The 14,935-nt window shown below is 42.5% G+C and overlaps 1 protein-coding gene across 2 annotated transcripts in view; it reads right to left on the bottom strand.

The window, feature by feature from the left end:
• Window positions 1-14,935, bottom strand: part of Nckap1l (NCK associated protein 1 like) — a 45,764-nt gene that overhangs the window by 24,710 nt on the left and 6,119 nt on the right. The window contains 11 exon segments of one of the 2 annotated variants that reach the window (NM_001414951.1): window positions 27-108; window positions 448-580; window positions 697-806; window positions 1,906-2,002; window positions 2,225-2,281; window positions 8,847-9,003; window positions 9,093-9,141; window positions 10,707-10,844; window positions 10,931-11,021; window positions 11,867-12,009; window positions 13,158-13,214. In NM_001414951.1, coding sequence (NP_001401880.1) covers window positions 27-108; window positions 448-580; window positions 697-806; window positions 1,906-2,002; window positions 2,225-2,281; window positions 8,847-9,003; window positions 9,093-9,141; window positions 10,707-10,844; window positions 10,931-11,021; window positions 11,867-12,009; window positions 13,158-13,214 — 1,114 coding nt within the window. 2 annotated transcript variants of the gene reach the window in all.

The raw sequence follows: 14,935 nt of genomic DNA, 5'->3' as shown, positions 1-14,935 counted from the left end.
TGCTGCCTCCACCTTCTACCACTTACCTTGCTTAAGATTCAGAGAGGATAGCGTACTAACAAAGGAGGACATAATGACAGACTCCTCCTCGGGACACACAGTCAGGTTCTGAAAGAAAAGTAGAAGATTACAGTCAGTGCTCACAGGTCCACAGGGTGGAAAACACAACCACAGGCTCAGACAGCGTGTGAAGGTGGAAGGAGCTGCTGGCTGCCCAAAACATAAAAACCCAAGTGAGGAACAGACAGCGCTGCCTAGGATCCCCGCCACAAGGCATGTCATCTCTCCTCCTTTTTCTTTCCTCTTGCTTAGGGGGAAGAAATCTGCTGAGCTCATTCATCCGCATCGTACAGCAGCTTCTTGACACCTAAACTACAGACATTCACCCACAGTGGCTCCAGAAGGAAATCATGCTGAGATCTCCAAGATGTCCTCCGTGGAACATACCTGAATGATGTCACTAAGCACGAGGACATCAAATCTGGCCAGGTACTGGAGATGGTACTGCTGGATCACTTTGATGTGTCTTCGGACCAGAGCCCTGATCTCCTCCAACAGGAAGAGAAGCTCTGCGATGCTCCTGTAAAGATGAGGACAAGGACTGTGAGGGGAGACACACAGCCATTCAAGGCAGATCATGTGACACCTCCTTCCCCCCTTCCCCCAGTCTAGGGACAAGGTTAAGTAAATACTAACGAGTCAGCATAGTCTTCGGGTGTCTTAGTCTTGGTGACATTTTCTGTATGGCGAACCAGCCAAGTGACCTCATCACGAATGAAAGACAGGGCCATGAAAGCAAAAAGGGCCTAAGAGAGGACAAAACCTATTAGAATTTTCTACTTAAAAAGATTTCCTACTTACAAAACAATTTTTTTTAAAAAAAATTTAGCATGGGGACATAGCTTAGCTGGTAGAGTGCTCACCTTTCGGTACAAAGCTCTAGGTTCAATGCTTAGAACAGGGAAAAAGGGCGGGGAGGGGAGGGGTTAAGCGCAGAAAATAAAAGCTATTGAAATAATCTGTATGCAGATATAATTGTGTAGCTACTCCAATGGCATCTGGAAACAAGCATGCAGGCACACAGAGAGCTGAACCATGTGACACAGACACACACATGTTGACCCTGGCTCACAGTCCATACCCCTCCCTCCTCACGAAATTAAATTTTAGAAATTCTTAATGGGTATTTATATAGCTTAAAACAGAAAGCAAGCTCTGCCATCAATTAGTTTGCACTCAAATAGAAGATAGGCCAAGTATGCAAATAGCTGTTAGATGGCACGCTACAATGTTGCCAAGGGAAAACGTGAAACATTTGGGTGCTTGGAGAGTCACGGAATCGGCACACACACATCCACATTGATCACAAGAGACTCAAAAAATGGGGCACAAGAGATGGTCCCTTTGGTAAAGTGCTTGACGTGGAAGCCTAAGGACCTGAGTTCAGTCACCAGAACCCATGTTAAAAAAGTAGCCATGCACAGAGGCATGCATTTATAATTCCAACGCTGAGAAGGCAAAGACTTTCAGATTCCTGAACTCAGTGATCAGTCAGCCTTGCCTAATACTTGAGCCTCAGGCCAGTGAAAGACTGTCTCAACAGAACAAGGTGAAAAGCCTTGGAAGAACGGGACCTGAGATTACCCTCTAGACTCCAGACTCATATATGCTAACATGCATGAGTGCACACATATGCAGGTAAATTAGAGAGGGTGGCCTGAATCAGGTGATGACTGACAGGGAAGAACTGTGAATTTTGTTCAGAAAAGGGAAGGCTGTCATTGAGCTGCTCTAAAATGACTCTCACATACGCATGGAGGGGTTTTGAAATGCAGTGTCTCCTAAGTGCTAGGTCACCGCACACATACTCATTGGTCATCATCCCTCCCCCAACATTTCTCTTGCCTTAGGACCCAGCAGGCCTGGCTCATCATTTAACACAGTCTCCAACTCCTTCACAGCTGTCCGCAGAAACTGCCTCCGTTGACAGTGAAACTGGCCACTGAGGAAGGAAAGTGTAAAGTAGAAAATACTGTCTTTCCCTCCCTCCCAAGTTTCCCAGAAGTAGAGCAGAAGAGAGAGGCACTTGGGGAGGAATGTCAGTCAGGAGGAAGGCTCAGTGCTAAACTCAGACTCAGAGAGAGTGTAGAAATGCAGAGTGCTGAAGTGAAAAGTCTGGGGAGATTCCTATCCCAGCCCCTCCAGGACCACATCCCACCTTTACCTGTTTGTAATGGCATGTTCCTTGCTCTCCTTGATGTCTGCTACTCGCTTACTGTACCTGAGGATTGATAGGCCAAGCACAGTAGGGTGTCATGCCATCTGTTAGTAAGTACACACACCCTAACTAGCAGGGTTTTCACCGATTCTTCCCACACTATGCAAACAAAGGCCATCCCGTGGCTTAGAGGCCATCCTGCTCTATGTTTACTTCGTTCTAAAAAGACAATCATGACAGGAGCCAAGCCAGGTTGTGATGATGCACGCCTGTCCTCACAGCATTCAGGAGGCAGAGCAGGGGGATGGTGAGTTTAAGGCCAACCAGGGAGACATACAGAGAATCTGTCAAAAGACAAGGAGGGTTAAGGGAGTTAGGAGAGGAAAAAGAGGAGAAAATGAAAAAAGGAGGAAAAGAGAAGAGACAAAGAAAAAGGAAAGGAAACAGTACACCACTGTGGAAGGAAATGACTTGCAGTGGTCACTTGGGCTCTGGTGATGAAGGTCAGGTCCTTTCTCACACTGGCTACTTTCCAGTCAACTGCTCTTCCAGATTTGATTGGGATGGAGAAGGAAGTCACAAACCACCACCTCCCCACTCCCACCCCTGCTTACTACAGGTCCCATTTCCTCCTACCCACACACTCTTCCTGACGGTTAGCTTACGTTATCTGTCACTTTTCAATCCCTCCCTCTCTGCTGCCTTATCGCCTCTCTCAACAAACAATTCAGACTTCTGGGGATCCTCACTTGACCCAGAACTCCACCCATTCTCCCACACCAGCAGTTCCTCCAAAGACATACTCCTTTTCCCTCCTCACCTCTCACTGACCCTTCCAGTCTCATAAGGCCTTCAACGCTGCACAATCCATTCCTCTGAGGTCAATGTGAACTCTTGAATCACCAAATTAAATAACCTTTTTTATTACTGTGGTTCATCCGCAGCGTTTGAGCCTATCTTTTTCCTAATAGAGACCTGCCCCCAGAATCCCACACTAAGTGGCCTCTGCTCCTGCTCCTGCTGTCTTCATTCATCCTGTCAGCTGCTGCCACAGCACTAGAAAGATTCTGTCACCTCTCATTTCCCTTCTCCAAGCCTCTCCTTTACTGAATTTAGCATAAGAATTAAAGACATTTGGAAGTGAGAACTATCTTAATTAAATCAGGATTCAACTCTATAACACTGCTAATGGATAATTATTTCAACTTCCATCCAGTACAGGAGACAGACACAAGATTAAGAGTAAAAAAAAAATTGCTAGAATTATTTCATATTCACACCTCTCATTAACTGAGGGACATTGAGACTGAGCTTCCTGTCTTCTCATTTACATACATACATACATACATACATACATTCATTCATACATACATACATTCATACATACATTCATACATACATATATTCATACATACATATTCTCATACATACATAAATTCATACATACATTCATACATGCATACATTCATGCATACATACACTCACTCATACATACATGCATTCATACATACATACATTCATACATACATATATTCATATATACATACATTATAATACATACATTCATAATACATACATTCATAATACATACATTCATTCATACATACATACATTCATACATACATTCATACATACATACACACAATGTATTATATATGTGTAATATATATAAATAATGTATACCTAAGTTATCATAAAGATCAAATCACATCATTTGTGTCAAAGAACTTCTTGACCTATAAATTATGCATTTTGGTGATAGGAACAGAACAGATTCTCATAACACTAGAAAACTTCATACATACACGTTTCTACTTCCTGTGACTTCTATTAAAGGTGTAATTCTCTCAACTCTGGAAATGAATTCTTACTATGTTCTTGTTTCTTTGTTCTTTTAAATGTTTCTTTTTCTTCTTCTTAGCAATTTTCTTTAAAAAGTTATCTATATATTTATTTGTGGGGTTGGAGTGCGTGTGTGTTTCACACGTAGCGGTCAGAGGACAACGTGTAAGAGGAGGTTTAGTGTAGTGGACAACGTGTAAGAGGAGGTTTCCTCCTTGCACCCTGTAGTGTCCGAGGATGGAACTCAGGTTGCGAGGCTTGGTGACAAGTGCCTTCACCTGCTCAGCCATCTCATCAGTCCTGGGCGATCTTTTAAAGCAGTGATACTACTCAGCTGTTGAGGAACCAGTATTCTCCTTACTGAACTCTGTTTTGTTTCTTTTGTTTTAGAGGAGGGTGTTGTTTTGTTTCTTTTCAGTGCAGAGGACTACACCCCAGGGTCTTGCACATACTAGCAAGTGTTCTGCCTCTAAACCATAGTTTTACCTCTTGATATATTGTGAATAAGACAATCAAGGGGGGCAGAATTTGGTAAAAATCTATTATTAAAATATAGGCTGGGGAGATATGCAGGCTGGGGATAGATCTCAGAGGTGCTACAGCGTAGCACGTACAAAGCCCTGGGTCTGATCCCTAGCTTGGGGGTCAGAGGAGAGAAAGAAAATTTGAAGTGTGTCACTCTTTATATCTGAGAACTTACCCTACAGAAACATTTGAATGTGTTCACAAAAAAAAGTCAATAAATATTCTCTAAAGGATTTGTTTAATTCGGGAGGGAATCTCCCTGCGTTTGAGGCCAGTCTTGTCTATACAGCAGGTTCCAGAACAGCCAGGACTACATAGAAAGACCCCAACTCAAAAAAAAGTGTTTAAAATGATCTTTTCAAATGAAAACAGCTCAATTGTCCACTGTTCAAGCTTGATGATCTCTGATCCATTCTGGAACACAGGTAAAGGTAGCAGGAGAAAGCAGACTCCACTAAGTTGTCTTCTGACCTCCATTTTGCAAGCCCCTACACACACACACACACACACACACACACACACATACACACATGCATGTACACATGTACACACATATATCATATGCACATACATCATATGCACACAGGCATACATCACATACGCATACACATATCATATGCATATACCCTCACAAATATCCACACATATACAGTATAGGCACACATACATCATATATATATACATCATATGCACATACATCATATGCACATATACACAAAACTATATTTAATTTAAAAAATTTATAGAAAATCCATGCCCTGGATGGCACATGTCTTTAATCCCAGGACTTAGGAGGCAAAGCCAGGCAGATTTCTGTGAGTTCAATACCAGACTGTTCTACATAAGGAGTTTCAGGCCCACCAGAGATTCACAGTGAGCCCCTACCTCAAAAAGTGTGTGTGTGAGTGTGTGTGTGAGTGTGTGTGTGTGTGTGTGAGTGTGTGTGTGTGTGTGTGTGTGCGCGCGTGTATAGGGTGGTAAATAATGTTATAAACACAATGAGATTTTGTTCAATTGCTTTTACTTAATTTTATGTTTTGGGGTGTTCTGCCTACACGCACATCTGTATTCTGAATGTGTGTGTGTGGTAGCCAAAGAGACCAGAAGAGTCAGAGACCACTGGAGTTACAAATGGTTTTGAGCTACCATATAGGTTCTGAGAATCAAACCCAGGTCCCATGGAAAAGTGGCTCTTAACCACTGGGCCACCTCTCCAACCCCTCAACTGTTAGACTCAGCCAGATGTCATGGTTCATGCCTGAGTTCTAGCATTCAGAGACCAAGATGGGAGGATTGAAACAAGTTTGAGGCTAGCCTGAGCTACAAAGCCACACATGTCTCAAACGAACAATAAAGAAGAAAAAGTGTTTCTAAAAACTGATATTTAAAGAGATCTAAAATATAGTAATAAATAGATGCGATCTGAGGATATAATGAAGAATGCAGAGCCAATACTTTTCTATAACTTCTTGCATAAGGTTGATAACACGTGCATACTTCTGTGTATATTCAGGTGCGTGCATACACGCACACACACACACACACACACACACACACACACACACACACACACACCCCTGGGGAACACACGGCATGTCAAACCACTCTGGGAGGTGAGGCTTCATTTCTTTCATATTTCTAGCTGTTGTATTTGCCACCAGAAATAGACTTAGCTAATCTGACCTCTCCCTCAATTCCATACCTTCCTCCTCTTGGAACTCACTCTCCCTTCACAGTGACCATCTCCCATTTACACCTAAACCCGCTGAAATCAGCTTTCAACCTCACCTCTCACAGGACACATAGGTGACCTCTGTAGCCAAAGCCAGTGAACTTCTCCAACCCTCATTTTGTCCATTCTCGTCACACTGTCTAGCATAGGGTAACGAGTCCTTCCTTCTTACCATGCTTTCTCCCACTGGCTTGACTTTTCTCCTCAATGTCCATCATGGGTTTTCCTGCCTTTGACTAGCCCTTAACTATGAATGGTCTCAAAAGGTTGTCCCCACTCTTCTTCTTGGACAATCACACATATTCTCAGGGCTTTGATTAGTATGCTGACAGTCGTCATCTCATTCAGATAGCACGTCTAGTTACTGGATCACACAGCAGGAGGCCTGACATACCTAGACTGTATGTCCTATAGACATTTCCAGTCCAGTCTGTTCTAAACTAAATCCACAAGACTCTGCAGTTAAGCGCACTTGCTGCTCTTGCACAGGATCTGGTTTGGGGTTCTAGCCCCCACATGGAGGCTCATGACCTTCTCCAACTCCAGTTCCAGAGGATCCAACACTCTCTTCTGGCCTCCATGGGCACTGCAAACACATGGTACACAGGCACATATGCAAACAAAACATTCATACACACAAAATAAAAATAAAGTCTAAAAATAAAAAATTAAGTCACAGTCTTTCCCGACACTTACTGTAGCTCTCGTGTCTCTACCCTAAGGAATACCAGATGCCATTCCAGAGATCCTGACATCCTCAATTTTTCCTAATTTACTAAATTAATCCCTGCCTCTAGCTTTGCCCATCTAATCTTTTCCCCCTGGAGCAGTAATCTTCTCTAAAATGCAAATCTGATCCTTTCAACTGCCTCGTTTGAATTCATCCAATGGCTCCTGATCCTCTTGAGCACAAATTCAAACTCTAAGGCAGAGCTTATAATATCCCAATTCACTGCTCCCAAACCAGCTTTCACAGCCCCACCCATGCAACCCAAGCTGTCCAGCTTGAACCTCTGAGCATATGTTCTTTTGCCTCAAAAGCTATGAACTTTAAGGTAGGAGTGGTGGCAAACACCTTTTAACCCCAGCATTCAAGAAGCATGAGTTTGAGGTTAGCCTGGGCTACACAGTGAATTCCAGGACATCCAATGCTACAAAACAAAACAAAACAAAACAAAACAAAACAAAAAAAAAAAAAACAAAAACAAAAAAAATCCTCTGTCTTCAAAAATGAGAAGGGGGAGTGTAGAGGGAGAAAGAAGAAAGCTGAGGTTTTTTGCTACAACTGTTTAACTCATGTCTGCCTATCTCCCACTCTTTTTATAACCAGAAGAGCCAGTGCCAGTACCTTTAATGCCCTTCCGGCATACTCAACACTTTGTGTTTCAACCCCCTACTCGATCACAACAGTTTGCCTGTTTTCCAAAAATTTGCAAACTTTCCTTTTTAAGCTCAAGAACCAAGACAGGCAAGTGGTGATTCTCAGAAGCTACAGGGAGGAAGACAATGAGAGGAAGAGGAAGAGGAAGAGCCATGCCATGTGAATTAGAGCAGAAATCAGACAGATGGTAGACAAGCAACCTCAAAGCAAAAGGGAATGAGAGTAAACTTCAGGGAAAGAGTAAAGAAGCCCAGAATGTTAGGGAAAGCACAGTTAAAACAGAAAAGACACGGTTACAGTTTTCTAAGTAATTCAGCATCTGCCACTTTTTATTTTAATAAGGTTTCACCCTGTAGTCCACATTGATCTTCCTGCTTAGATGCTACGCTGAGTGCTGGGATTACTGGTGTGCACCATCAAACTCAGTTTGATACATTTTTTTTTTTTTTGGTTCTATTTTTCGGAGCTGGGGACCGAACCCAGGGCCTTGCGCTTCCTAGGCAAGCGCTCTACCACTGAGCTAAATCCCCAACCCCGATACATTTAAAAAAAAAAAAAAAAAAGTCATGTGCATGATACAATGTACCAGATCTTTTCCCACATACTTTGCATAAACTCCTCAGAACACTATGAGGTCATAGAGAGATACATTTTCATACATTTTCATTGTGGTTTGGTGTTTCCTTTGTGCCTGCTTAATTTTTATTTTTTATTTATTATTATATTTAGTTAGTTAGTTAGTTAGTTTGGTTTTGAGATAGGGTTTTCTTAAGCCCAGACTGGCCTGGAACTCCTGGTCCTCCTGCCTCCACCTCCCTGAGTGCTGGGATTATAGGGATATACCACCACATCAGAAGGGGGATACTACCTACTTTATTCATATTTTACAGATAATGAAATTGATCCAATTCCATGGAGAAGTTAAGTAACCTCCCGGGGTCGCACAGCTAGTAAGTGGCTCAGCTTGAATTAAAACTAGGCAGTCTGGCCTCACAATAACTTAGTAATCTCTCTTACCCTAAAATTGAGTGAGTCACTAACAAAGAGTAGGTGCCTGATAAATATTTCAAAGTTAGAATTAATCCCTACCACTGATGCTTTGAGAAAGGGGATATTGTTGAACTATAACTCCCAAAAGATCAGCTCACCCTTTCAAACTGCTGAACAGGTCCTCGGTGACCTTGTGCACCTGTAGCACATCTTCCCGGATGAGGGTGATGTACAGGGAACCCTCCAGACACAGCTTCCACAGCTTCTGGCACTGGCTGTTGGAGTTGAGGCACCCGTGACAAAGAAGAAACCCAACTGCAGGTGGGCAAGAAGAAGAGAAGGCTTTTAGGCAGCCACTCCTGGGAATGCTGCCGTGACCTTCCCCAGCTGCTCCTACAACTTACTTATGATCCATCGCTCCATCACTTCCACAGACAGATACTCGCAGGCCATCTATAAGAAGACAGGCAGAGAGGGCCAAGTGGCTGCTTAGGGCTTCTATAGAAAGGACAAAGCCAGCGAGATGACTCAACAGACAAAGGAACCTGCTTCCAACCTGAGCCTAATACCCAGAACCCACATGGTGAAGGGACAGAACTGACCCCTGAAAGTTGTCCTCTGGTTCCTGTACTTGTGCTCCACCCACATTCAATACAAAATAAATAAAAGCGTAATAAAAATTTAAATAAAAGACGGGGAGAGCTCACACCTAGCATGCACAAGGCTCAGGGTAAAATCCCCAGCACTAAAAACAAACAAAAATAACATTTCTTTTTACCAGATTGGATTAAGACACTTTGATGAGACAACAGCTTGAAAAGCTACCATGAAAGAAATGAGGCACTGGAAGGGGACTGAGGGGCAACAGACATAGTTGAGGAAAAGAACAAGGCTGGGCTAGAAGAATGAACAAATCGTGTATAACGTAATATATCATCAATGCTAAGATGCTTTCAAAAAGTTTCAACCTCAAATCTCATGTTTCTTCCCCCATTGTGTTCTTTAATCACAGTCGAAGTGTGAACATTTATTTAGAACTAACTGATGACCTCTCACCTTCAGTTGTAAATCTGTGTGTTCACGTTCATGTGTATACATGTTCACGTGTGTACACATCCATGTGTGTACATGTCCGTGCATACTCATGTAGAGACCAGAGCTGGACATCACCTGTATTCCTCTCCAGTTTTTATTTCTGAGACAGTCTCTCACTGAACCCAGAGCTCATGGATGATTGGTTTAGCTACAAAGTTATGCCTGTCTTCTTTGCTCTCTGGTGCTGATTACAGACACATGACCCTGTATCCAGATGTTACACAATTGCTAGGAATCTGAACTCAAGTCCTCACAACTGCATAGCAATCATTCCCACCCCTCACCCCCCCACACATACTTTTATTGTTTTTGGTCTTTTGAGACATGTTCTTGCTATATAGTCCTGGCTAGCCTCAAAAGCGTGGCAATTCTCCCACTTCTGACTGCCAAGTGCTGAAGTCACAGGAATGAACTACCATGTTCTGCCATCGGTTGCATTTCCATGGCATATCCTCATTTTAGGACTAAAAAATTTTTGATGGGACGTGTCAATCCCGTCGTGTCTGAATAGCAACATTTATTAGTTAACTGGCTCCTGATGTAAATTCCTACATATGCCTAATGACTCCATTTATTTTCTTGTTTGGGTTTTGAGTCAAAGTCTTACTATATCCTTGACTGGCCTCATACTTGCTATGTAAGTAGGACTGGCTGCGGACACACGACAGTCCTCTTGCCTCGGTCTTCCAAGTGATAAGGTCATAGCGTACATCCTACCATGCCCTACTGACTTATTTTCATCCCTTTGTTAATTCAGGTGCGTACTAACCCTAGTCCAATCAGAGGCTTAACCGAGAGGCAGGCCTTAGGCAGAGAAGAATGCTAAAACAACCTGGGGGCTGATGTTTCCCAAAAGAAGCACCTTCCAGAGAGAGGGCCTTGGCAGAGAAAACCTCTCCTAACAGAAGGAAAGGGGAACTCACTGTGTCTGAGTTAGCAGGGTTAATCATGGCCGGGGGGCTGCTGATGAGGCTTAGGAGCTGGGCACTGCGCCACTGCTCAGCTCCCTGGTTCCTCCGAACAAAGAGGAAGTACAGAGAGAGCAGGGCTCCACTCACAGCCTGTGGGGAAAGGCAACAAAATCCTAATGTCAGAGATGAATATGAATGCTTCTGCCTGGACGGCTCTCCTCTCTCTCGGAGCTCGCCTTTGTGTGAGGTCCAAATTCTTCTGTCAGCTTCTTCAGAGGATGGTCATATTCTAGTACCATCTGGCCCAGGCGAGGAAAACTTGGGTCGCTGGAGAAGAGCAGAAGAGGGAGGCATTATGAGTCGTTCCACACGTGGGTTACGTCGAGGATAATGCGTATGTGTACACAGGCTGGCATCCCCTAACCCCTCCAAAGACAGATATGTTAACCTGTGAATTACAAAGGCTGGGGCCAGTGGTAGCCATTGCTAGCTATGGTTAGAAAAGTAACATCCTTTTAGACAGGTCCGTGATAGTTTCTTCCTTGTAGGCTCCCCAGACAGGGCTGGATGCGTACTAGTTACTTTATACATTTACATTGCTAATCTATATCAAATACGCCTTCATCTAAATCTCTGGCAATCCCAGAGCTTATCTGTTAAAGCTGGGCCAAGACACCCGTGCAGACGTGGTTGAGAATACCCATCAAACATAGGACACCGTGCTCTGCCTCACTCTTGTCTTCCCAGTCTTCACTCTTCATTCACCCTTTAGATACTCACGTTGCATTAATGAGTGAAGGTCAGAGTTAAATATAATCTGACATCTATTTCTATTTATCCTTACCCTTTATCTAATTGTCCTTAATGTGTATTATCTTACATTGCTTTACCTCTAGTGGCTTAACCTTGCTGGCATTAGTCCTAAATACTAAAAAAAATAAAAAAATAAAAATTGTTTTTGCCGTTTAATAATAACCTGAAAAGCAAAGCGGGAGCCGGTCCAGGATTATAAATAGGTCAAAGATAATACGGAGTGGCTAATCCCCTGGCAGAGATCAATAGTCAACTGTAGGTGAAAACGCATCTTATTTTCTCATATGAGAAATCGAGTTCCTTTGTCTCTAGATACTCCTTGCAACACAGGTGAGGTTCTTAACCTTCTCCCAACTCACCCGTGCCCATGGAGCATCTCATGGGCACAGTTGTACATGCCGATGAGTAGCCTGCGGTCCTCGATCCGTGACAGGAGTAAAATGACTGAGGTGTAAGTCACAATCAAGTCCAGGTAGCTCCGAGTGAAGTCGAAGTTGAGATTCTACAAGGAAAACACATAGGAATCCCAAGATTGAGGTGGCCAGTCAACCTGGGCCACTCCCAGCTTCTCCAACTGTTACTGTTAGTGGGAACCAACAGTAGAAGTTTTCAGAAGAAAATTGAAAAAAGGTCAGGAGCGAAATATGAGCTCAAGATACAGGAGAGCCTGGTACACTGGCACTAATCACAGCTCTTCAGGGGACTAAGACAGGAGAATTACAAGTTCAAGGCCAACTTGGACAACTTAGTGATACCCTGTCACAAAAATAAAAAAGTTTAGCCAGGCTTGGTATCCAGCACATGGAAGGCAGAGGCAAGTGGATTTCTGTGTTAGAGACCAATCTGGTCTACAGAGCAAGTTCCAGGACAGCGAGGCCCTGGGTTCGGTCCCCAGCTCCGGGAAAAAAAAAACACACAACTAGGTTTCAGGAGCTGTTACCCATGCCAGGGTGGGGTTGGCTCCTGTAAATTACCCCTACCCTTGCCCCTGTAAGTAACCAACCTCAGTAAACTCATTGCTTTAACACACACATACACACACACACACACACACACACACACACACACACAAATACAACTAGGAATCGAGGTCAGTAGTAGAGCTCTTACCTAGAATACAGGAGGCCCTAGTTTCAAAGCCCAGAACCAAAAATAAACAAAATGATACAAAGAAACTAGGGAATAAGGTACTCCTGGAGGATTAAAGGATATGAAATAAAAATACTGCTATGTAATTTTGTGTTATTCAATCACATTAATGATCTTCATGCTATCTAACAGCATTTAACCTTAGCACATCTTTTAAAAATAATTACAGTACCGAGGTGGGTAAAAAGCACTTGTTGCTAAGCCTAACTTCCTAAGTCTGACCTCTGGAACCCACATGGTAGAAAAAGAGAGAACTGACTCCAAGTTGTCCTCTAACTTTCACACATGTACTATAACACATGAATACACTCACCATCCCACCCACATACACACAATAAATAAGTACATATTTTAATTAAAAATAAGAGAACTATAGTCCTGAGCAGGAACAAATGAAACAGTCATTCGTCCAACTCTGCCCCACCCTACCTTGTCTCAGTTTACACCTGGCCTTTTCCTTAACTTTCTTCTACAATAGAAAAACATTACAAAGGTTCTTACGATATCAAAATGACACTGGCAGGCATCGATGGTGTTGAGAAGTTCATATACATGATCCTGAGGATAGAAGTGAGGAAGAAAATGAGTAAGAAGAAAGTGATGTGTGCTACCAAGCTGGGGAATGAAGTAACTTCTTCCCCAGGGGCCCTGGGGATCCACCTTAAGGAAGGGCATTGTTCAAAAGAGGAAGACATTCCTTCTCACAAACAACAGTGGCCCCTGCAAGTGCCACAGGTCACAGGCACAAGGCACTGATGCTCACCTACATAAGGTCTGCCTTAGAGTTCCTGGGCCCCATTTCCCCACAAGATGATGTAAAACAACTTTTTAGAGTTTGGCATTTAAAAAAAATAAAATTGACACACTTTTCTAAAGAACAAAAGAAGGTTTTGAAAGTTCTCCATGCCAAGACATGATAGTGTTTAGAACCTATAAATGCTAATTATCCTAATTTGATTATACACTGTGTCCCAGACATATGCATAATGTACACCAATTATTTTAAAAATTGGAAAAAAAATCTCAAAAACATGAAATGTATTCGTATCACATGATCCAGTGAAATGAAAAACATCCCTACAAAGATTTGTACTTGACCTTTAATAGCAGTTTACACAAACTGGCTCAAACCCAGAAGCAGCACATCAACCAGGAAATAAATAATTCTGTCGTATCCACACTGTAGAATGGTCCTCAGCAAAAATAAGTAGTAAGTCACTATTGCATGGCACAATATAAATGAATCTCAGAAGAAAACATTACACGCCAATCAGACTCCGTTTACCCAATCTTTAGAAAACAGACATCATTTTACACTCCAGTTTAACAGTTGCCTGGCACCTCCCGGTGCAGGATCAGAACTGACTGTTTTATTGTTGGTCCTCAACTTCCACCTTGTTTGGGACTGCCTCTTGGCTTTTTGTATTTATGTTTGTTTGTTTGTTTGTTTGTTTGTTTGTTTGTTTGTTATGGGGTTTTGTTTTGTTGTTGCTGTTTTTGAGTCAAAAATCTCACCACACAGCCTCTACTAACCTGGAACTCAATACGTACATCAGGCTGGTCTCAAACTTAGATATCTGTCTGTGCTAAGATTAAAGGCATAAACCACCACACCTGGCTGAGATTGCCGCTTGTTTGCTGTGGTATACACCAAGCTTCTAGGCATTGCTCTGTCTCTGTCTCCAACTCACCATAGGAACACCAGGATCAAAGATACACTATGGTATGTATATACAGGCTTTACTTGGCTTCCGGGGATCTGAACTCATATCCTCACACTTTTATGATAAGAAATTTACCCACAAATCCATCTTTCTTCCCCCAATTTAAAAAAAATTATGTGTATATGTGTGTGTGAGAGAGTATATGTATTGCACCATGTGTGTGCAGGTGCCTGTGAAGACTAGAAAGGGTGTTGGATCCTTGAAACTAAAGTTATAGATACTGGAAGCCAAACCCAGGTCCTTTGAAAGAGCAACAAGTGCTCTTAACCACTGATCCATCTCTCTAGCCCTTTCTGTCTCCAGTGTTTTTAAACACTCATAATGATACCGTCTGGAAATTCCAATCTTCTGTATGTGCCTATTTATCTATGTAAACATACATTTTAAAGACCAATTACATCTTAAGATGTATTGTAATTTTCTCTTATCGTTAAACAATGTGTAAAGAATGTTTTTGCATGACAACTAGTGCAAATACAAGTTATCATATTTAACAACTGCATAATTATTTGTTTACTCATTGTGAGCTTTTAACTGAATCTCTATTTTTATTGG

Source organism: Rattus norvegicus, chromosome 7 (assembly GCF_021556685.1).
Source record: "Rattus norvegicus strain SHRSP/BbbUtx chromosome 7, alternate assembly SHRSP_T2T, whole genome shotgun sequence".
In the NCBI taxonomy this organism is placed as follows: Eukaryota; Metazoa; Chordata; class Mammalia; order Rodentia; family Muridae; genus Rattus; species Rattus norvegicus.
Note: the sequence above shows the minus strand (reverse complement) of the source record. Positions and strands in the feature narration are given on the sequence as shown.